Source organism: Scyliorhinus canicula, chromosome 21, assembly GCF_902713615.1.
Source record: "Scyliorhinus canicula chromosome 21, sScyCan1.1, whole genome shotgun sequence".
NCBI lineage: Eukaryota > Metazoa > Chordata > Chondrichthyes > Carcharhiniformes > Scyliorhinidae > Scyliorhinus > Scyliorhinus canicula.
Window position 1 is genome coordinate 7,608,839 of NC_052166.1, and position 24,484 is coordinate 7,633,322.

The 24,484-nt window shown below is 51.9% G+C and overlaps 1 protein-coding gene across 2 annotated transcripts in view; it reads left to right on the top strand.

Moving 5' to 3' along the window:
* LOC119955806 (metabotropic glutamate receptor 6-like) overlaps window positions 1-24,484 on the top strand; it is a 104,868-nt gene that overhangs the window by 72,664 nt on the left and 7,720 nt on the right. For both annotated transcript variants that reach the window (XM_038782396.1, XM_038782395.1), the window contains one exon: window positions 7,707-7,846. In XM_038782396.1, the coding sequence (XP_038638324.1) occupies window positions 7,707-7,846 (140 nt within the window). The remainder of the gene's footprint in view (window positions 1-7,706; window positions 7,847-24,484) is intronic.

A 24,484-nucleotide genomic window follows, 5' to 3' on the forward strand; every position in this document is an offset into this window, starting at 1 on the left:
TTCTGTAAGTTTCAATAAGATCCGCCCTCATCCTTCTAATCTCCGAGGACAGACCCAGAGTCCTCAGCCGTTCCTCATACGACAAGTTCTTCATTCCAGGGATTATTCTTGTGAACCTCCTCTGGACCCTTTCCAAGGCCAGCACATCCTTCCTGAGATACGGGGCCCAAAACTGTTCACAATACTCCAAATGGGGTCTGACCAGAGCCTTATACAGCCTCAGAAGTACATCCCTGGTCTTTTATTCTAGCCCTCTTGACGTGAATGCTAACATTGCTTTTGCCTTCTTAATTTCCGACTGAATCTGCACGTTAACCTTAAGATAATCGTGAACAAGGACTCCCAAGTCCCTTTGTGCTTCTGATTTCCTAAGCATTTCCCCATTTAGAAAATAGTCTGTGCCTCCATTTCTCCTTCCAAAGTGCATAACCTCACACTTTTCCGCATTGTATTCCATTTGCCACTTCATTGCCCACTCTCCTAACTTGTCCAAGACCTTCTGCAGCCCCCTTGCTTCTTCAATACTACCTACCCCTCTACAGATCTTTGTATCACCTGTAAACTAAGCATAGAGTACATAGAACAGTACAGCACAGAACAGGCCCTTCGGTCCTCAATGTTGTGCCGAGCCATGATCAAACCCACGTATCCACCCTATACCCATAACACAACAACCCCCCCCCTTAACCTTACTTTTATTAGGACACTACGGGCAATTTAGCATGGCCAATCACCTAACCCGCACATCTTTGGACTGTGGGAGGAAACCGGAGCACCCGGAGGAAACCCACGCACACAGGGGGAGGACGTGCAACAGTGCCTTCAATTCCTTCCTCCAGATCATTAATGTATATTGTGAAAAGTTGTAGTCCCAGCACCGAGCCCTGAGGCACACCACTAGTCACCGGCTGCCATCCTGAAAAAGACCCCTTTATCCCCACTCTCTGCCTTCTGCCAGTCAGCCAATCCTCTATCCATGTCAGGATCGTAAAATCTTCTACACTTCCGGGGTCCGTATCCCTATATTCCCATCCTATTCATGTATTGTCAAGATGCCCCTTAAATGTCACTATCATCCCTGCTTCCACCACCTCCTCCGGCACCGAGTTCCAGGCACCCACTACCCTCTGTGTAAAAAACTTGCCTCTTACATCTCCTCTAAACCTTGACCCTCGCACCTGAAACCCATGCCCCCCAGTAATTGACCCCTCTACCCTGGGAAAAAGCCTCTGACTATCCACTCTGTCTATGCCCCTCATACTTTTGTAGACCTCTATCAGGTTGTCCCTCACCCTCCGTCATTCCAGTGAGAACAAACCGAGATTATTCAACCGCTCCTCATAGCTAATGCCCTCCATACCAGGTAAATCTCTTCTGCACCCTCTCTAAAGCCTCCACATCCTTCTGGTAGTGTGGCGACCAGAATTGAACACTATACTCCAAGTGCGGCCTAACTAAGGTTCTATACCGCTGCAACATGACTTGACAATTCTTATACTCAATGCCCCGGCCAATGAAGGCAAGCATGCCCTATGCCTTCTTGACTACCTTCTCCACCTGTGTTGCCCCTTTCAGTGACCTGTGGACCTGTATACTTAGATCTCTCTGTCAGTACTCTTGAGGATTTTACCATTCACTGTATATTCCCTACCTGCATTAGACCTTCCAAAATGCATTACCTCACATTTGTCCGGATTAAACTCCATCTGCCATCTCTCCGCCCAAGTCTCCAAATGATCTAAATCCTGCTGTATCCTCTGGTAGTCCTCATCGCTATCCGCAATTCCACCAAACTTTGTGTGGTTTGCAAACTTATTAATCAGGCCAGTTACATTTTCCTCCAAATCATTTGTATATACTACAAACAGCAAAGGTCCCAGCACTGATCCCTGCGGAACGCCACTAGTCACAGCCCTCCAATCAGAAAAGCACCCTTCCATTGCTACTCTCTGCCTTCTATGACCTAGCCAGTTCTGTATCCATTTTGCCAGCTCACCCCTGATCCCGTGTGACTTCACCTTTTGTACCAGTCTGCCATGAGGGACCTTGTCAAAAGTCTTACTGAAGTTCATATAGACAACATCCACTGCCCTACCTGCATCAATCATCTTTGTGACCTCTTTGAAAAACTCTGTCAAGTTAGTGAGACACGACCTCCCCTTCACAAAACTGCCCCTCGCTAATACGTCCACTTGCTTCCAAATGGAGTAGATCCTGTCTCGAAGAATTCTCTCCAGTAATTTCCCTACCACTGATGTAAGGCTCACAGGCCTGTAGTTCCCTGGATTATCCTTGCTACCCTTCTTAAACAAAGGTACAACATTGGCTATTCTCCAGTCCTCCGGGACATCACCTGAAGACAGTGAGGATCCAAAGATTTCTGTCAAGGCCTCAGGAATTTCCTCTCTCGCCTCCTTCAGTATTCTGGGGTAGATCCCATCAGGCCCTTGGGACTTATCCACATTAATATTTTTCAAGACGCGCAACAGATCATCTTTTTGGATCTCAATGTGACCCAGGCTATCTACACACCCTTCTCCAGACTCAACATCCACCAATTCCTTCTCTTTGGTGAATACTGATGCAAAGTATTCATTTAGTACCTCACCCATTTCCTCTTGCTTTTTATGTATGTGTAAAACCCTTGGGATTTTCCTTAACCCTATTTGCCAATGACTCTTCGTGACCCATTTTAGCACTCCTAACTCCTTGCTCAAGTTCCTTCCTACTTTCCTTATATTCCACACAGGCTTCGTCTGTTCCCAGCCTTCTAGCCCTGACAAATGCCTCCTTTTACTTTTTGACGAGGCCTACAATATCCCTCGTTATCCAAGGTTCCCGAAATTTGCCGTATTTATCCTTCATCCGCACAGGAACATGTCGGTCCTGAATTCCTTTCAACTGACATTTGAAAGCACCCCACATGTCAAAGAACAAAGAAAATTACAGCACAGGAACAGGCCCTTCGTCCCTCCCAGCCTGCGCCGATCCAGATCCTTTATCTAAACCTGTGTCCTATTTTCCAACGTCTACTTCCCTCTGTTCCCGCCCGTTCATATACCTGTCTAGATGCCTCTTAAATGATGCTATCGTGCCCGCCTCTACCACCTCCGCTGGTAAAGCGTTCCAGGCACCCACCACCATCTGCGTAAAAAACTTTCCACGCACATCTCCCTTAAACTTTCCCCCTCTCACCTTGAAATCGTGACCCCTTGTAACTGACACCCCCACTCTTGGGAAAAGCTTGTTGCTATCCATCCTGTCCATACCTCTCAGAATTTTGTAGACCTCAATCAGGTCCCCCCTCAACCTCCGTCTTTCCAATGAAAACAATCCTAATCTACTCAACCTTTCTTCATAGCTAGCACCCTCCATACCAGGCAACACCCTGGTGAACCTCCTCTGCACCCTCTCCAAGGCATCCACATCCTTCTGGTAATGTGGCGACCAGAACTGCACGCAGTATTCCAAATGTGGCCTAAACAAAATCCGATACAATTGTAACATGACCTGCCAACTCTTGTACTCAATACCCCGTTCGCACGGCAAGCATGCTGTATGACTTCTTGACCACTCTATCGACCTGCATTGCCACCTTCAGGGTACAATGGACCTGAACTCCCAGATCTCTCTGTACATCAATTTTCCCCAAGACCCATGTCAGATGTTGATTTACCCTCAAACACCCGCCCCCAATCTAGGTTCTTCAGTTCCCGCCTAATATTGTTATAATTAGCCTTCCCCCAATTTAGCACATTCACCCTAGGACCACTCTTATCCTTGTCCACCAGCACTTTAAAACTTACTGAATTGTGGTCACTGTTCCCAAAATGCTTCCCTACTGAAACTTCTACCACCTGGCCGGGCTCATTCCCCAATACCAGGTCCAGTACAGGTCCTAGTTGGACTGTCTACATATTGTTTTAAGAAGCCCTCCTGGATGCTCCTTACAAACTCTGCCCCACCCAAGCCCCTAGCACTAAGTGAGTCTCAGTCAATATTGGGGAAGTTGAAGTCTCCCATCACAACAACCCTATTGATTTACTACTTTCCAAAATCTGTCTACCTATCTGCTCCTCTATCACCCGCTAGCTATTGGGAGGCCTGTAGTAAACCCCCAACATTGTGACTGCACCGTTCTTATTCCTGATCTCTACCCATAAAGCCTCGCTGCCCTCTGAGGTGTCCTCCCGCAGTACAGCTGTGATATTCTCCCTAACCAGTAGCGCATCTCTGCCACCCCTTTTGCATCCCCCTCTATCCCTCCTGAAACATCTAAATCCTGGAACGTTTAGCTGCCAATCCTGTCCTTCCCTCAACCAGGTCTCTGTAATGGCAACAACATCATAGTTCCAAGTACTAATCCAAGCTCTAAGTTCATCTGCCTTACCCGTTATACTTGCATTAAAACATATGCACTTCAGGCCACCAGACCCGCTGTTTTAGAACATAGAACATAGAACAGTACAGCACAGAACAGGCCCTTCAGCCCTCGATGTTGTGCCGAGCAATGATCACCCTACTTAAACCCACGTAACCCGTAACCCAACAATCCCCCCATTAACCTTACACTACGGGCAATTTAGCATGGCCAATCCACCTAACCCGCACATCTTTGGACTGGTTTTCATCAACATCTCCCTGTCTTCTCTTCCTCAGAGCCATACTGGCCCTATTCCCTAGTTGCCCCTCAATGTTTTCACCTTCTGACCTATTGCTCCGGTACCCACCCCCCTGCCATACTAGTTTAAACCCTCCCGTGTGACACTAACAAACCTCGCGGCCAAGATATTTATGCCTTTCCAGTTTAGATGCAACCCGTCCTTCTTATACAGGTCACACCTGCCCCAGAAGAGTTCCCAGTGGTCCACATAATGGAAACCCTCCCTCCTACACCAGCTGTTTAGCCACATGTTTAGCTGCTCTATCTTCCTATTTCTAGCCTCACTGGCACGTGGCACAGGGAGTAATCCCGAGATTACAACCCTAGAGGTCCTGTCTTTTAACTTTCTGCCTAGCTCCCTGAACTCCTGCTGCAGGACCTCATGCCCCTTCCTGCCTATGTTGTTAGTACCAATATGTACAACGACCTCTGCCTGTTTGCCCTGCCCCTTCAGGATGCCCGCTACACGTTCTGAGACATCCTGGACCCTGGCACCAGGGAGGCAACATACCATCCTGGAGTCTCTTTCACGTCCACAGAAGCGCCTATCTGTGCCCCTGGCTATCGAGTCCCCTTTGACTATTGCTCTCCTGCGCTTTGACCTTCCCTGCTGAACATCAGAGCCAGCCATGGTGCCACTGCTCTGGCTGCTGCTGTTTTCCCCTGATAGACTATGCCCCCCGACAGTATCTGACCTGTTTGAGAGGGGGACAACCACAGGGGATTCCTGCACTGACTGCCTTCCCCTTCTGGTGGTCACCCATCTCTCTGCCTGCACCTTGGGTGTGACCACATCTCTATAACTCTTATCTATGACGCTTTCCGCCACCTGCATGCTCCTAAGTGCATCCAACTGCTGTCCCAACCGAACCATGCGGTCTGTGAGGAAAGCTGGAAGCATTTCAGATCTGCCACATCTCACAGTTGGAGCACTGCACCCCGCTGAGTGACATTTAAGCACTAATTAATTAATTTAAAATAAACACTTGAATTATTGTTATATTAAGTTACATTTAACTATATGGCCCTGACACTAGATGATTTTTACTGTAAAAGTAAATGCTAAATACCGATCAATGCCCTCAGGTTTAGATTTAGTTAATCAATTAGATTTGTTTGGCAATATAATTTTTTTCAAATTTAACAGATTCCCAACCATCCAATCAGGTCACAACTTTACTGTGATGTCACTTCAGTCCCCTCCCCCCCCCCCCCCCCCCCCCCCCTACACACACAATTTGAAAAGGTAATGAAAATAAAAATCACTTACCTCCCCAGGATGCTCTCTGGTTCTCTCCCTACAGATTAACAGTTACAGGCCAGAAGAAAGAGAACAAAGCATTAGGGGAAAAGCACCTTTTCCCACTCTGCACCGAATTACCAAGTTCCAATTCCCACTCTGGAAGTGCCTCACTCACTCAGGATGCGTCTCCTTCACCTGCGCAAAGCTTCCTCCAGTGATTCCTGAAAGATCACCACCAATTTTTGTTTTTTATATATGAACGGGCGGGGAACAGAGGGAAGAAGATCCTTGGAAAATAGGCGACAGGTTTAGATAAAGGATCTGGATCGGCGCAGGCTGGGAGGGCCGAAGGGCCTGTTCCTGTGCTGTAATTTTATTTGTTCTTTGTTCAATGCATCCACAATCTCCTTAGCTGTTTCTTTTAGGATCCTGGGGTTTAGTCCATCTGGTCTAGGTGATTTATCCACCCTCATACCTTTGAGTTTTCCCAGAACCTTAGTGATGGCTACTACACTCACCTCTGCCCCCAGATTCTCCTGTAGCTCTGGCATCCCACTGGTGTCTTCCACCGTGAAGTTTGATGCAAAGTAACTATTCAGTTTGTCTGCCATTTCTTTGTTTCCTATTATTTCTCCTCCAGTCACATTTTCCACATTGTATTCCATCTGCCCAATGTCTATTTTTGCCTCTCTCTCTTACCTTTTATATATTGAAAAAAGCTATTCCTATCTTTTATATAACCAGCTGGCTTGCACTCATACTTCATCTTCTCCTCCCTTATTGCTTTTTTAGTTGTCCTCTGCTCGCTTTTAAAGACTTCCCAATCTTCTGGCTTTCCACTAATCCTTGCCACTTTGTATGCTTTTTCTTTAGCTTTTATGCCTTGACATCCCTCGTCCGCCATGGATGCCTTGTCCTCCCCTTAGCATGTTTCCTCCACCTTGGGATGAATTTCTGTTGTGCCTCCCGAATAACCCCCCAAAAACCCCTGCCGTTGCTGTTCCACTGTCTTCCCTGCTCGGCTCCTTTTCCAATCAACTCTGGACAGCTCCTCCCTCATGTCTTTGTAGTTCCCCTTATTTAATTGTAATACCATTACATCTGTTTGCAGCTTCTCCCTCTCAAACTGCAGGGTAAATTCTATCATATTGTGGTCACTGCTCCCTCAGGGTTCCTTCACCTTAAGTTCCCTAATCATGTCTGCCTCATTACACATCACCAAATCCAGAATTGCCTGTTCCCTAGTAAGCTCTGTCACAAGCTGGTCAAAAAAACACATCTCTTAGACATTCCACAAATTCCTTTTCTTGGGATCCACGACCAACTTGATTTTCCCAGTCCACCTGATTATTGATGCCCCCCCATGATCATTATAATGTTGCCTTTTTTACATGCCTTTTCTATCTCCTGATTTATTTTCTGCCCCACATCCTGACTACTGTGAGGAGGCCCTGTACATAACTCCCGTCAGGGTCTTTTTATCTTTGCGATTCCTCAACTCTACCCACAGAGAATCCATGCCCTCTGATGATATGTCAGATTGAATGGTGAAATATTGGGGTGGGGGGGCAGGTAACATAGGGGAGAAGCAGCATCTCCCTGGATCGCCGTTGGACAGAGACAGTACAGATTGGGTGGGCTGAATGGCCTGCTCCTGTCCTGTTCCTATGATTCCATGAGAACGGAACACCATTTCAGATTCTCACCCCCCCCGTTGCTCCGAGGGGATCCATCCCGGGGAACAGTGAAGGAGGAGAGGCTGGGAATTGTTTGTGATGTCACTATCTTTTCCGAGCGCAGGGAGTGCCGGCACCTCGGTGATGTTTAACGAGAACGGCGACGCGCCAGGGCGGTACCACATCTTCCAGTACCACCATACCAACACCAGCACGCCCGGGTACCACGTCATTGGCCAGTGGACGGACCAGCTACGGATGAACGTGAGTGACAACACACGCGGTGCACACACAGCGCCCTGGGGTCAGTGTTTACCCTTTCACCCACAGTTCCGCAGGAAGCGATCAGCATCGCTTCTCACAGTACTCATTTTGGGATCTTGCTGTACGCACACAGCCCGCTGTGCTCCTGCAAGACGAGAGCTTTCCTCATTGGTTGAGAGGTCTTCCTTTCTTCCTCCTTAACAATGGAGAGAAAGAGAGACAATGACCAGGCAACGCCGAGATGGACCCAGAGAGGGACTCGCTCATTGACAATGTTCAGTGTGCAGTCTCCCCTTCCCCCACGCGGCTCATGTCAGCTCAGTGCGAGCACTGATGTGGGAAACATTCACCTGCGATATCAGCTTCCGCATACCCTCTCTGTCCTCGCCACATCTACGACCTGTCCACTCAAACCTCGTATTGTTCCTCAAATCAGGCCTTTCCCTGTCTCAGCTCATCCGCTGTGGAAAACCTCGTCCAGGCCCTTTGTTACCTCCAGACTCGACTATTCCGTCGCTCTCCTGTCTGCTTTCAACATTCTACCCTCCGTAAACTTCAGATCATTCCAAACTCTGCTGCAATGCCCCCCCCCCCCCCCCCCCCCCCCCGCCCACCGTCACCCCCACCCCCATGTCCTAACTCACACCAAGTCCCCGTTCACCCATCACCCCCGGTGCTCGCTCAGCCACACTGCCTCCCGGTCCGGCATCACCCCCAGTTTATAATCCTCATCCTTCTTTTCAAAACCCTCCATTTATTCCTCCCCTTCCCTATCTCTGTAACCTCCTCCAGCCCCTATAACCCTCCCTATCTCTGTAACCTCCTCCAACCCCTATAACCCTCCCTATCTCTGTAACCTCCTCCAGCCCCTATAACCCTCCCTATCTCTGTAACCTCCTCCAACCCCTATAACCCTCCCTATCTCTGTAACCTCCTCCAGCCCCTACAACCCTCCCTATCTCTGTAACCTCCTCCAGCCCCTACAACCCTCCCTATCTCTGTAACCTCCTCCAGCCCTTACAAACGTCCCTATCTCTGTAACCTCCTCCAGCCCCTACACCCCTCCCTATCTCTGTAACCTCCTCCAGCCCCTACAAACGTCCCTATCTCTGTAACCTCCTCCAGCCCCTATAACCCTCCCTATCTGTAAACTCCTCCAGCCCCTACAACCCTCCCTATCTCTGTAACCTCCTCCAGCCTCTACAACCCTCCCTATCTCTGTAACCTCCTACAGTCCCTACAACCCTCCCTATCTCTGTAACCTCCTGCCCCTACAACCCTCCCTATCTCTGTAACCTCCTCCAGCCTTTACAAACGTCCCTATCTCTGTAACCTCCTCCAGCCCCTAGAACCCTCCCTATCTCTCTAACCTCCTCCAGCCCCTACAAACGTCCCTATCTGTAACCTCCTCCAGCCCCTATAACCCTCCCTATCTGTAACCTCCAGCCCCTACACCCCTCCCTATCTCTGTAACCTCCTCCAGCCCCTATAACCCTCCCTATCTGTAACCTCCAGCACCTACACCCCTCCCTATCTCTGTAACCTCCTCTAGCCCCTACAACCCTCCCTATCTCTGTAACCTCCTCCAGCCCCTACAATCCTCCCTATCTTTGTAACAAAAGAGAAAATGCTGGAAAATCTCAGCAGGTCTGGCAGCGTCTGTAGGGAGAGAAAAGAGCTAACGTTTCGAGTCCGACTCTTTGTCAAAGCTAACAGACAAAGTGGGAAATAGTTATACTGTGGAGTGAGAATGAAAGATGAGTCATAGCCACAGAAACCCAGGGAAACCGGGTGCTACTGGTCACAGGAACCAAGGGGAAAGACTGTAATGGCAGTCCCCAGAGAGAACAAAAGATGTGAAAGGTCAAACAGCAGAGAAACTATCATCAGAGGATGAACTGTAGATGTGGGGGAGGGGAAGGGAGAAGCAAAGAGGAGAAAGGTGAATGAAAGGTGGATAAGACCGTCCCTATCTCTGAAGCCTCCACCAGCCCCTACAGCCCTCCCTATCTCTGTAACCTCCTCCAGCCCCTACAACCCTCCTGATGTCTGAAACCTCCTCCAGTCCCTATAACCCTTCCTATCCCTGTAACCTCCTCCAGCCCCTACAACCCTCCCTGTCTCTGTAAGCACCTCCAGCCCTTACAACCCTCCCTATCTCTGCAACCTCCTCCAGTCCCGACAACCCTCCCAATCCTGCAACCTCCTCCAGTCCCGACAACCCTCCCTATCTCTGTAACCTCCTCCAGTCCCAACAACCCTCCCTATCTCTGTAACCTCCTCTAGTCCCTACAACCCTCCCAATCCTGCAACCTCCTCTAGTCCCTACAACCCTCCCTATCTCTGTAACCTCCTCTAGTCCCTACAACCCTTCTTATCCTCCAATCCGGCCCCTCAAACAAACCCCCGATTCCACTCCTCCACTGGAACCATGTCTTCAACTGCCCTAGCTCTGGAATTTCATCCCCTCTCTCTCTTGCTCCATCTCTCTCTGTCTCCCTGTCCATCTCTCTTTCTCTCTCTGTCTCCCTATCTCTCTCTCTCTCTCTCTCTCGTTTAAGGAATCCCTCATAAAGGGTCTCTGTGGCTGGGATTTTGGTCACCTTGCCATATTATGGCCGTGTTGCCCTAGTTATGCCTTGTGAGGTCTGTTCCCTGCCTTATTATGCGGTGAACAATTCGACTATGAAAATGATGGGGAAATGGCGGCCGTTGTGTGCTTAGCATCCCAGAACACGGTACTGATTTTCCCATTTTTCACAGAATTTACAGTGGAAAAGGAGGCCATTCGGCCCCTCGAGTCTGCAACGGCCCTTGGAAAGAGCACCCTACCCAACCCCACACCACCCTAGCCCGTAACCCAACCTAACCATTTTTGCAAGCTGAAGGCAGTTTTGCATGACCAATCCACCTAACCTGCAGCACGGTAGCATTGTGGATAGCACAATCGCTTCACAGCTGCAGGGTCCCAAGTTCGATTCCGGCTTGGGTCACTGTCTGTGCGGAGTCTGCACATTCTCCCCGTGTGTGTGCGTGGGTATCCTCCGGGTGCTCCGGTTTCCTCCCACAGTCCAAAGATGTGCAGGTTAGGTGGATTGGCCACGATAAATTGCCCTTATTGTCCAAAATTGCCCTTCGTGTTGGGTGGGGTTACTGGGTTATGGGGATGGGGTGGAGGTGTTAACCTTGGGTAGGGTGCTCTTTCCAGGAGCCGGTGCAGACTCGATGGGCCGAATGGCCTCCTTCTGCACTGTAAATTCCAATTAAATCTATGTAAACCTGCACATCTTTGGACTGTGGGAGGAAACCGGAGCAGCCGGAGGAAACCCACGCAGACATGGGGAGAGCGTGCAGACTCCGCACAGTCACCCAAGATGGGAATCGAACCTGGGACCCCGGAGCTGTGAAGCAACTGTGCTCACCACTGTGCTTTCCATCATTCTGGTATTAAATGTTGATCTCAGGGCCCTGGGGGGGCAAGGCCAACCAACCTTGTCAGTGAAGGGGTTAACAACACATTTTAAACGATTTTCCCTGTCCATCTGTCAGTGTTGATTCCTGCTCGGCCTAGTGCCGTGCTGAGGAATCGGCAGCCTGTCTGAATTTAAAACTCAGGATTTAATAGCAAATTGGGATTTGGCGAGCTCTCCTTTAATAGGAGGGGGATTAAGAAAAGCAATAATTTTAGATTGCATCCCTCCCAATCGTCATGTTAAATGAGAGGTGCTTGAACAATTTAGTTAAGTGGGATTTTAACAAACAATTAAATTGATGTCGCGGCTTTGAAAGGCTGATAGGGCCGACATTTGTTTACAATCAATGCAATCGCTTAATCTGCTGGCACTGAGAGGTGACAGTGACACGTAATGTTTGACAGCAGAGTGTAGACAGAACTTTACTCTGTATCTAACCCCGTGCTGTACCTGTCCTGGGAGTGTTTGATGGGGACAGTGTAGAGCAGGGGTGGGCAAACTTTTCCGTGCAAGGGCCACATTCAGAAATTCACAATTCACAAAGGGCCGCATAGTATATGAAGTAAAATAATTACTTCACCCGGTTATGATTCTGGGCGCCTCATATAGAACATAGAACAGCACAGAACAAGCCCTTCGGCCCTCGACGTTGTGCCGAGCAATGATCACCCTACTCAAGTCAACGTATCCACCCTATACCAGTAAGTAACCCAACAGCCCCCCCGCATTAACCTTAAAAAAAATTAAAAAAAAAAAAAAAAAATGTTTTTAAAAAAAAATTTTTTTTTTTTTTTTTTAATGACTTGGTGGGCCGCAGAAATACCTTTGGCGGGCCGCATGCGGCCCGCGGGCCGTAGTTTGCCCACCCCTGGTGTAGAGGGAGCTTTACTCTGTATCTAACCCAGTGCTGTTCCTGTCCTGGGAGTGTTTGATGGGGACAGTATAGAGGGAGCTTTACTCTGTATCTAACCCTGTGCTGTACCTGTCCTGGGAGTGTTTGATGGGTGTGGTAGTCACCACTGTTGTATGTATCACATACAAGATGTAATACGGTAAGCTTCTGTACTATACGTACGGGGGTAGAGCCCTGCCTGCTGGCTCCGCCCAGTAGGCGGAGTATAAATGTGTGTGCTCACCGAGCTGCAGCCATTGTGTGTGTTCAACACCAACCGCTTAGCCATCCTCGGCTGTGTGGTGCAAAATGGAGTTCTAGGGCCCGACCCTGATCGCATGCGCCCCCTCATGGAACTCCCCCTCCCCCACTGCCCCAAGGCCCTCAAACGATGCCTGAGGTTCTTCTCGTACTACGCCCAGTGGGTCCCTAACTATGCGGACAAGGCCCGTCCACTCATCCACCACCGTTTTCCCACTGATGGCTGAGGCTCACCAGGCCTTCAACCATATCAAGGCCGACATCGCCAAGGCCGCGACGCACGCGGTCGACGAGACGCTCCCCTTCCAAGTCGAGAGTGATGCATCAGACATCGCTCTGGCCGCCACCCTCAACCAGGCGCGTAGGCCTTTGGCATTCTTTTCCCACACTCTCCATGCCTCCATAATTCGGCACTCCTCCATCGAGAAGGAGGCCCAAGCCATCGTAGAAGCTGTGCGGCATTGGAGGCATTACCTGGCCGGCAGGAGATTCACTCTCCTCACTGACCAACGGTCGGTTTCCTTCATGTCAACAACACACAGCGGGGCAAGATCAAGAATGATAAGATCTTGAGGTGGAGGATCGAGCTCTCCATCTACAATTATGAGATTTTGTATCAACGAGCCCCCCGACGCCCTATCCCGAGGTACATGTGCCAGCGCGCAAGTAGACCGACTCCGGACTCTGCACGACGATCTCTGTCACCCAGGGGTCAGCTGTTTTTTTCACTTCATGAAGGCCCGCAATCTGCCCTACTCCATCGAGGAGGTCAGGGCTATCACCAGAGACTGCCAGGTCTGCGCGGAGTGTAAACCGCACTTCTACCGGCCAGACCGAGCGCACCTAGTGAAGGCCTCCCGCCCCTTTGAACGCCTCAGCGTGGATTTCAAAGGGCCCCTCCCCTCCACTCCACTTAACGTGGTCGACGAATACTCCAGATTCCCCTTCGTCTCCCATGCCCCGATATGACGTCTGCTACTGTCATCAAAGCCCTCACCTTCGCTCTGCTCAGTTTCCCCGCCCACGTCCACAGCGACCGGGGATCCCCATGAGTGATGAGCTGCGCCAGTACCTGCTCAGCAGGGGCATTGCCTCGAGCAGGGTGACCAGCTACAACCCCCGGGGGAACCCTACGGCCCAGAAATCTCCCGGCCTCTCGCTGGCAGGAGGTCCACCCCGATGCCCTTCACTCCCTTTGGTCGTTCCTTTGCACTGCGACTAGCGAAACCCCCCATGAATGAATCCTTGCCTTCCCCAGGAAATCCACCTCCGGGGTTTCGCTCCCAACGTGGCTGGCAGCTCCAGGACCCATTCTCCTCCGCAAGCACATACAGCTCCACAAGGCGGACCTGTTGGTTGAGAGGGGACAGCTACTTCACGCGAACCCGCAGTACGCCTACGTGGCATACCCCGATGGCCGCCAAGACACAGTCTCCCTCAGTGACCTGGTCCCAGCTGGGTCCACACCCCCCCCTCCTGCCCCGGTGCCACTCTCCCTCACACCAGTGCACCCCACCGCAGCCCCGCTCCAGGACGATCCGTCCTCCCCTTGGTCCCACCCGGGGATGAAGATGAGGTCGACACGTTCCCGGAGTCACCGGCGACCGAGCCGGCATCTGCATCGCCACCGGGACTGCGGCGCTCGATCAAGTCGCCCGATCGTCTGAATTTGTAAACTTTTCCTGAAATGTTAAACACCTGCATGTAAACAGTCTTCCATCACTCCCGCTGGACTCTTTTTTTAACACGGGGTGAATGTGGTAGTCACCACTGTTGTATTGTATATATCGCATATGAGGTGTAATACGGTAAGGCTCCTGTACTACAGGTACGGGTGTAGATCCCTGCCTGCTGGCTCCGCCCAGTAGGCGGAGTATAAATGTGTGTGCTCACTGAGCTGCAGCCATTTCGGCAGCAGCTGCAGGAGGCTACACATCTCTGCCTAATAAAGCCTCGATTACACTATACTCTCATCTCATCGTAATTGATAGTGCATCACAACCGCCCGTGCCAGGAGGCAGGGGGCCAATATCATCAATCTGTAGATTTGTTCCGAGGTCTACAGGTTGGATGTCCCTCAGTTCTTCCCTGTGGGTGTACCTGTCGGGGTGGTTTTGGGTGCAGTTATCGACGTAACACAGCACGTTTTTATCTATGGCTGGCCACCAGCATAATCTCTTCATTCGTTCACCCACAGCTCCAGCCCCTTGATGGGCCTGGACATCTTGGTAAATAATATGGTTGAGGCCCTTAGCCGGTACCACGTAGCGGCCATCTTTCAGCACTCGCCCGTCCTGCATGTTGAGTGTATCCCGTCACTTATCAAAGGCAGCTGGGTGTGCTCCTTCCTGACTCTGTCTTAGGCCCTGGTCACCACCCTGAGCCTGTTTACGGCCTTTGACCTTAGTCTGGCTGACAGTCAGGGCCTCGATCCGCTCGGTAATGGGGGTTGCCATGGTTCCCCTTCCCACCCAACCTGCTTGGGCTATTCCTCTGCTCTTATCTTCCCAATTGGTGAAGTTCTGCGGTGGGCCTCAACTTTAATGATGCCACACTCCCGGCCTTGCGCAGTCTGAAGAATACATTTTAGTCAGGGTGCAAACGGTGACGGATCCCCGTCTGCGGAGCTGAATCCCCTCGATTCCCACAGTGGCCGGAAAGCAGTTAAACTATTGCAGGCGTCCATCTGTCCAAGTGTATGTGGGGAACTAGTCGGGGTGGCCGGCCACGTAAGACGGATGGGAAGGGTTCAGATTATTTCCCTCAGGGGCTCGCCTTGCTGATCTTCCGCATCGATGCCACACCCTGTCGTTCTGTTCCCATCCTCCACCATGGCGGATCCCTCCACAAACATTTTCAGGGCCTGTTTGTCTGCTTTGCTTGATCCCTCTCCGCTTTGGGGTTGGGCACGCTTTACCGCGAACCCCCGGCCCTGGAACATGAGTGTCCAGCGCGCTACACGGTTTTGACTACCCATCCCGTGTTTAGTCTGGCAGTCCAACAATAACTGTCTGGGGGTCTCCTCCCTGAGAATGGTTCATGGGTTCAGGCCAAAGATGTTGTAACGCCCAGAAAACTGCCGAAAGGCTTTTAACACACATTGTGCAACCCTATTCGACTGGGGTTAGGAACCGGGAGACGCAAAACACCAGCCCGAGCCTTCCATGGCGTTCCTGTACGTCTGCAAGGATCCGGTCCATGTTCGCTACTTCCAGTGCAAAATGGAGGTCTGGGTTGGGAACTTGCAGCACTGGGACCTGGGCTAGGATCTGCTTTAACTCCGAGACAGCCTGTGTGTCTGGTGTTCGGTCAACTCCCACATGGTCTGAAAGGGAGGCGGCTTTGATGGTGAAGCCACCGATGTGGTTTCGGCAGCACCTCATCAAGCCTAGAAAGGTGCGTAACGAGCTCACGTCCTTTGGCAGGGGAACGTGTGTTACCGCATCGATCCGCTTCATTTCCATTTTGTGCGTCCCCTCGGTCATGTGACCTGTGATCTCATTATCTGGTCTTTCTTGGAGTTGGTTTTTGGGCCTACCTTTGTGAGGAGGAGGTTCAGCAACTCCCTCATCAGCTTAAGGTATTCCCCCCCCCCCCCCCCCCTCCCCCGCCCCCGCCCCCTGGTTTCGGTCTGGTGGAGGAGATCATCTGCATACTGAGCCAAGCATTGGGGTTTTGAAAACCCTTGCAGACCCTTTGCGAGTCTCTGCTGAAGTATGGAGGGTGAGTTATGGATGTTGTGTCACAGGTACGTCCCAGTATATTACTGCCCTATGAAGGTGAATCCAAACTTATACTGGCATTGCCGGTCCCGGGGAATCGTCCAGAGGCCATTGCGGATGTCCAACCCCGTGCAATACTTGGGGCCTGCCACATCATGGCTTCGGGGTTGGCGTGGGGGCTGTGAGCGGGGTGGCTCGGTTCAGTTCCTGGTAATCGATCTTCAGCCTCCGTGGCCCGCCAAATCGGGGAATCATTGGTGGAGGCAACAGGGCACAGGACTCCCTGTTTCAATTGGCTGTTCATGACTTTGGCCACCTCCCCTCTCCTCTCAGCTTGCTTGAGGGAGCCGTACTGTCTTTGGAGTTTTGGATCAGGACCTTCTATAATGGCTTCCCCTATCAAGTCCAAAGATTTGCAGGTTAGGTGGATTGGCCACGATAAATTGCCCCTTAAGTGTCCAAAACGTTAGGTGGAGTTACTGGGTTATAGGGTTAGGACAGAGACATGGGCTTTGGTAAGATGCTCTTTCAGAGGGACAGTGCAGAGTTGATGGGCCGAATGGCCTCCTTCTGCATTGTAGGCATTCTATGATCATCCGAACACATAGAACATAGAACAGTACAGCACAGAACAGGCCCTTCGGCCCTCGATGTTGTGCCGAGCCATGATCACCCTACTCAAACCCACGTATCCGCCCGATACCTGGAACCCAACAACCCCCCCCTTAACCTTACTTTTTAGGACACTACGGGCAATTTAGCATGGCCAATCCACCTAACCCGCACATCTTTGGACTGTGGGAGGAAACCGGAGCACCCGGAGGAAACCCACGCACACACGGGGAGGACGTGCAGACTCCACACAGACAGTGACCCAGCCGGGAATCGAACCTGGGACCCTGGAGCTGTGAAGCATTTATGCTAACCACCATGCTACCATGCTGCACAAACAGTTATGTTTGTGGCTTGCGAATGTGTGTGTGCTTGGCAAGGGTTCCCTGTGGTCCCGGGTCCCGAAAGACATGATGTTTGGTGAATTGGACATTCTGAATTCTCCCTCGAACAGGTGCAGGAATGTGGCGACTAGGGGCTTTTCACAGAAACTTCATTGCAGTGTTAATTGCAGTTAACTTGTGACAATAATAAAGCCTATTTGTGACAATAATAAAGGTTATTATTATTGTATTGGTGGGTTTTAGCCGTAACTTCCCGATGGTGGGAATCCTGTCCCTGTATCTCCGGTGGCTACTTCTGTCGGTCCCTCCTTCGCCAGGTCGAAGGAGAGATTACAGTCCCACGTGAAATTGGAACCCAGGATATGTTCTGCTTCGGGGAGAAGGCTGGCTAAGATGGCTGGGTGGTAGCACACACATCCCCCAACCTGAATTCCAATGGGCCCGTCTCGGACACTTTCTGTGCGTGTCCTGTGAACCCATTTCATGTGATTATCCTGTCGGTGTGCCACACGTTACCCAAAGCGCCTGATGTATTGAGGGAAGTGCGGGATCTTCCTGTGCCCCACAGGAACTCGACGGGGCAGCCTCCTACCTCGCCTTGTACCAGGAGTGCCACTTGCCTATCGGTGAGGTCTGGCACCGTCACACCCTGGGTCCTGTGTCTGGCTGGGGGTACAGGATGTGTGGGCTGTCGGTTCCCTCCGCCAGCCTATCCAGAGATATGTGTCACACTCTGTTCTGGAAACCGCTGGCGTGTTTGTGGCTGTTGGCATGGTGCCCAACACTCTCTAACCCAGTGGCCTGCCCGGCCGCAATTGTAACAGCACCCCCTGCGGAGGTGAATATCCGGGGTCCCCTCGGGACTGATCTCTGCTTCTAGGGTTGGGAGGAGCATATGGAGATGGATATCCTCTATAGTCACCTCCCCTATTCCTATCCCCCCCCCAACCACCATTCTGCCACGGTGCTGGGGTTCAAGTTGGTTCAGAGGGGGTTCATTTTCCCCAGCCTCGTGGGTTTGGGATTATCTACCTCCTGCGCCTCCCTCTCCCAGGCGCGGGTCAGTCTCCGGATCGTCCACGCCTCGCTGTGTATGCCATCGGCTGGGACAAAACTCTCGCATTCCTTCCGACTCCCGTTGGTGGCATGCCAGGTGTCCCGGTCAATCGGTTGTGCTCGTTCAACTGGGCTAAGTCCAACCACCCAAAAACTGCCATAAATTGCGTCCCCGGGCGCCAGGAGTAGGCCATCGGGTGGTCTGCTTTCTTTTGCTGTTTCAGGCCGTCCACTGGGTCCCCTCTGTCTAATCCCAGTCAAAACTGCCACCTTCGATCTCGCGCCGGCATTTTGACACGGGCTCTGCTCTCTTCCCCTAGCTGGTACAGGACCTTTCCTGTTTGCTGCATTCCTCGTTCGTTCCTCTGCTCTCTGTTGTGCTGCATCTCCACCCCGGATCGCCCACTGCTCTTTGTGATAACCCTTCTCACATTCTGCCTGAAACTGGCAGCATGCTAACTTGGTTCCCCAGCTCTCGTCCCTTTTGCTCGCTTTGCAGTCTCGCTATCTACTGGCTAGTGACACCTAATCCCTGTGTAAATTTTAAACTCTCTGCCTCTTTGCCGCGAGCTGTCCCAAACAACTAGTGATCGCCATCGCCTTACTTAACTTGGAAGCCCATCTAGCCAATCCTTTTTGGGCGTGCTCCCAACAGATTTTCCCTTGGGATCTCAGAACCGATATTGGGGCCTTACTCCATTCCGCCCATTTAAGAACATAAGAACTAGGAGCAGGAGTAGGCCATCTGGCCCCTCGAGCCTGCTCCGCCATTCAATTAGATCATGGCTGATCTTTTGTGGACTTAGCTCCACTTTCCGGCCCGAACACCATAACCCTTAATCCCTTTATTCTTCAAAAAACTATCTATCTTTATCTTAAAAACATGTAATGAAGGAGCCTCAACTGCTTCACTGGGCAAGGAATTCCATAGATTCACAACCCTTCACAACCCGTTCCTCCTAAACTCAGTCCTCAATCTACTTTGGGGCAGCACGGTAGCATGGTGGTTAGCATAAATGCTTCGCAGCTCCAGGGTCCCAGGTTCGGTTCCCGGCTGGGTCACTGTCTGTGTGGAGTCTGCACGTCCTCCCCGTGTGTGCGTGGGTTTCCTCCGGGTGCTCCGGTTTCCTCCCACAGTCCAAAGATGTGCGGCTTAGGTGGATTGGCCATGCTAAATTGCCCGTAGTGTCCTAAAAAGTAAGGTTAAGGGGGTTGTTGGGTTACGGGTATAGGGTGGATACGTGGGTTTGAGTAGGGTGATCATTGCTCGGCACAACATCGAGGGCCGAAGGGCCTGTTCTGTGCTGTACTGTTCTATGTACTTCCCCTTATTTTGAGGTGATGCCCCCTAGTTCTGCTTCCCCATTTGGGGCCATTTCTTGTTCAAATATCCCCAGAGTGTTTATTCCCACTTCGGCACGGCTTGTCACGTTTAATTCTCCCTTTCTCTCTCTCCCGAGGGTTTGTCAGGAGTATGTGGGAGTTGACGGCGTTAGGGTCTGGCCCTTCACTAAATTCCCTCCCACAGAGTTTACCAAACACCCTTGACGGTCCTGGTTGTAACTACGGCTTGTTCACCTCGCGTTACAGACACCTGGGGCTGGATTCTGCGTCGGCGGGATCCTCGGATTCGCCCGCAGCGCAGCGCGCTCACGCCCACGGATTTCCTGACGGTTTGGGGATGCCCGCGATGGGAAACCCTATTGTCCGGCTGCCGGGACAAAGTACCCCACTCCAGGCAGGGGGCGCGCCGCGGCAGAAAATGGGTGTGTGGGACGGAGCATGCCCTGCTCTATGGCCCAATTTACTGGTCGGAAACCTGTGTTCCCGTTCACCCACTTCAATCCTGTCCGTCACATGGGGGTGACGGCCTTCTTCATTCAGGCTCAGGCTTCGTGTTGGAGGAGACAAGGTTGATGGGTTTGAATTCGGAGCGAGTAGGCCACTTCTTCGCCAAGCCCACCCAAGGACCCCACTTGTTGTCTGTATAATTCAGACTCATCGACCAGTTTATTATTCAAACGTTTTACCCAAGCCAACTTATTTGCGAGATGAACAAAGGACAAGGTGACAATTCAACTCAAGTTTATTTTCAAATACAATAAAACAGTTATCCCCCCCATATTATCCAAACTATAATATGCCTAAGATTCTTAATATTAACCGTGCCGATGAACTAGATCAAGCTGCGAGTCCAATCCTCTCAGTCTCGGTCGTCTCAGGAACCCTCGTCTACAAAGGTGGGCCTCGCACTGTCCTCTGGTCGCTCTTGAGTCTTCGCTGGTACCTCTGCATCGAGTCTTCGCTGATTACTCTTGTCTTCACTGGGGAAAGGTCCCTGCGTATCTGATTCTTATTCCCCTCTTCCCGCTGCCCCAGAGGTTTCTCTGGCCCTCAGCCAATGAGATTACTGGACGAGTGTTGACAACAGCAACTCGGCAGGGCACCAGGAACACCATCCGATCGCTACTTTGCACTGCGACTAACGCAGCCCCCCATGAACGTCTCCTTGCCTTCCCCAGGAAGTCCACCTCCGTGGTTTCATTCCCAACATGGCTGGCAGCTCCAGGACCCATTCTCCTCCGCAAGCATGTGCAGCTCCACAAGGCGGACCCGTTGGTCGGGAGGGTGCAGCTACTCCATGCAAAGCCGCAGTACACCTACGTGGCGTATCCCGACGGCCGCCAGGACACAGTCTCCCTCAGGGACCTGGCACCAGCTGGTTCCCCCCACCCCCTACCAACTGCCCAGGCGCCACCCATCCTCCCCCAGCGCACCTAACCACAGCCCCCACTCCAGGATGATCTGTCCTCCCCTTGGTCCCACCCGGGGATGAAGATGAGGACTACACACTAACGGAGTCACCAAGCCGGCGCCTGCATCGCCACTGGGACTGCGGCGCTCACAACGGAGGATCAAGGCACCCGACCGGCTAAATTTGTGAACTTTCCCCAAACTGTACACTTTAAAAATGCTCACATACACGGATATAGTTTTTCCATCACCCCGGCTGGAATCTTTTTTAACAGGGGGTGAATGTGGTCATCACCACTATTTGTATATATTACAGATATGAGAAGTAATACGGTAAGGCTCTTGTACTACAGGTACGGGGGTAGATCCCTGCCTGCTGGCTCCGCCCAGTAGGCGGAGTATAAATGTGTGTGCTCACCGAGCTGTAGCCATTTCGGCAGCAGCTGCAGGAGGCTACACATCGCAGCTTAATAAAGCCTCGATTACTCTCTACTCTCGTCTCATCGTAATTGTCATCAATGCCCAATTCTTAATTTCAAGTGTCCAATTGTACGTCGGGCCTAAACTTCAGGCCGTTGTCCATTTTTAAAAATAGCTTTTCCCAATTAAGGGTAAATTTAGCGTGGCCAATCCACCTAACCTGTAAATCTTTCAGTTCTGGGGGTGAGACTCAGGCAGACATGGGGAAAATGTGCAAACTCCATACGGAGAGTGACCTAAGGCTGGGAGTGTTTGATGGGGACAGTGTAGAGGGAGCTTTACTCTGTATCTAACCCCGTGCTGTACCTGTCCTGGGAGTGTTTGATGGGGACAATGTAGATGGAGATTTACTCTGTATCTTACCCCATGCTGTACCTGTCCTGGGAGTGTTTGATGGGGACAGTGTTAGGGAGCTTTACTCTGTATCTAACCCCGCGCTGTATCTGTCCTGGGAGTGTTTGATGGGCACAGTGTAGAGGGAGCTTTACTCTGTATCTAACCCCGTGCTGTACCTGTCCTGGGAGTGTTTGATGGGGACAGTGTAGAGGGTGCTTTACTCTGTAACTAACCCCGTGCTGTACCTGTCCTGGGAGTGTTTGATGGGTGTGGCGCTAACAATTATACTCAAAGCCGAGAGACTAGTACAATAGAGGCTTTATTGCTGTACGATGTTGTCCCTCCATCTGCAACAGTAGACTAAGGGTCTGAGCAGCTCTCATACATTTATACATAAGCTCCCTGTGGGCGGAGCTAGCCGGCAGGGGCTGACCGGAGGAACCTGTATTACAGGTACAGGCATACATCCCCCTACTGCAGTACACATAACTACAGTGGTTATCTCACCACATTCACCCCCTGTAAAAAATGAGTCCGGCGGGGGTGACATGTAACTCTAATACAAAGGATGCTATTTACAAGAGGGTCCAACAAGGAAAATCAAGAGTCCATCCGGTTAGCAGGTTACAGGTTGAGCCGAATCGGTGGTCGGACGTTCCGCTGTGATCGGCGTAGCTGTGGTGGTGATGTCGGCACCGGCGGTGATGGCCCCGATGGTGCAGGTGCTGGCGGTGTTGGTGCTGGCTGCTGGCGGGATGACTCCGAGAGCAAGCCGAAATCTTCCGTGTCCTCCAGGGTGGGCAGGGGGATGAGGGATGGACCTGATGGGGACGAATAGGAGGCGCTGGGGTAGGCGCGGGAAGGGGTGTGGGCATGGGATCGGCACCTGAGGGAGCCAGGTCCCGGAGCGAGACTGTGTCCTGGCGGCCGTCGGGGAACTCCACGTAGGCATACTGAGGGTTGGCGTGGAGAAGGCGTACTTTGTCCACCGGGGTTCCGCCTTGTGGTGCCGTACATGCCTACGGAGAAGGACTGGGCCCGGAGTCGTGAGCCAAGTCGGGAGCGACACTCCGGATGTGGACTTCCTAGGGAAGGCAAAAACACGTTCATGGGGTGTACTGTTAGTTGCGGTGCACAGTAGCGACCGAATGGAATGGAGCGCGTCAGGGAGGACCTGCTGCCAGCGAGCGGCTGGGAGGTTTCTGGACCGTAGGGCCAGCTGGACGGCCCTCCATACCGTCCCGTTCTCCCTCTCTACCTGCCCGTTTCCCCGGGGGTTGTAACTGGTCGTCCTGCTGGAGGCGATACCCCTGCTGAGCAGGAATTGACACAGCTCATCGCTCATGAATGAGTATCTCCTGTCACTGTGGATATAGTCGGGGAAACCGAACAGGGCGAAAATGGAATCCAGGGCCTTGATGACGGTGGCAGACGTCATATCTGGGCATGGGATGGCAAAGGGGAACCTAGAAAATTCATCGACCACACTAAGGATGTAGGTGTTGCGGTCGGTGGAGGGAAGGGGCCCTTTGAAGTCCACGCTGAGTCGTTCAAAGGGGCGGGATGCTTTCACCAGGCGCGCGCGATCTGGCCGGTAGAAGTGCGGCTTGCACTCCGCACAGATCTGGCAGTCTCTGGTGACTGTCCGTACTTCCTCGACGGAGTAGGGCAGATTGCGGGCTTTGATCAGATGGTACAAGCGAGTGACCCCCGGATGGCAAAGGCTGTCGTGCAAGGCACGGAGCTGGTTCACTTGTGCACTGGCACATGTACCTCGGGAGAGGGCGTCTGGGGGCTCGTTGAGCTTGCCGGGGCAAGATCTCGTAGTTAAAGGTGGAGAGCTCGATTCTCCACCGCAAGATTTTGTCATTCTTGATCTTGCCCCGCTGCGTGTTGTTGAACATGAAGGCTACCGACCGTTGGTCAGTGAGGAGAGTGAATCTCCTGCCGGCCAGGTAATGCCTCCAGTGCCGCACCGCTTCAACGATTGCCTGGGCTTCCTTTTCGACAGAGGAATGCCGAATTTCGGAGGCGTGGAGGGTGCGTGAAAAGAATGCCACGGGTCTGCCGGCCTGATTCAGCGTGGCGGCAAGGGCGACATCTGAAGCGTCGCTCTCTACTTGGAAAGGCAGAGTCTCGTCTACGGCGTGCATCCCCGTCCTGGCTATGTCAGATCGAATGCAGGCGAAGGCCTGTTGTGCCTCGGCCGAGAGGGGAAAATGTGTGGACTGGATAAGTGGCCGGGCCTTGTCTGCGTATTGCGGGACCCACTGGGCGTAATAAGAGAAAAACCCAAGGCAGCGTTTGAGGGCCTTGGGGCAGTGGGGAATTGGGAGCTCCATGAGGGGGCGCATGCGGTCGGGATCGGGCCCCAGTAGTCCGTTTTGGACTACGTAGCCAAGGATGGCTACGCGGTCTGTGCGGAACACGCATTTCTCCTTGTTGTACGTGAGATTAAGGAGAGATGCGGTGTGGAGGAATTTATAAAGGTTGGCACCATGGTCCTGCTGGTCATGGCCGCAGATGGTGACATTGTCGAGGTACGGGAAGGTGGCCTGCAATCCGTACCGGTCAACCATTCGGTCCATTTCTCGCTGAAAGACCGAGACCCCATTCGTGACGCCGAAGGGAACCCTCAGAAATTGGTACAGACGACCGTCCGCCTCGAAGGCAGTGTAGGGACGGTCCGATTTACGGATGGGGAGCTG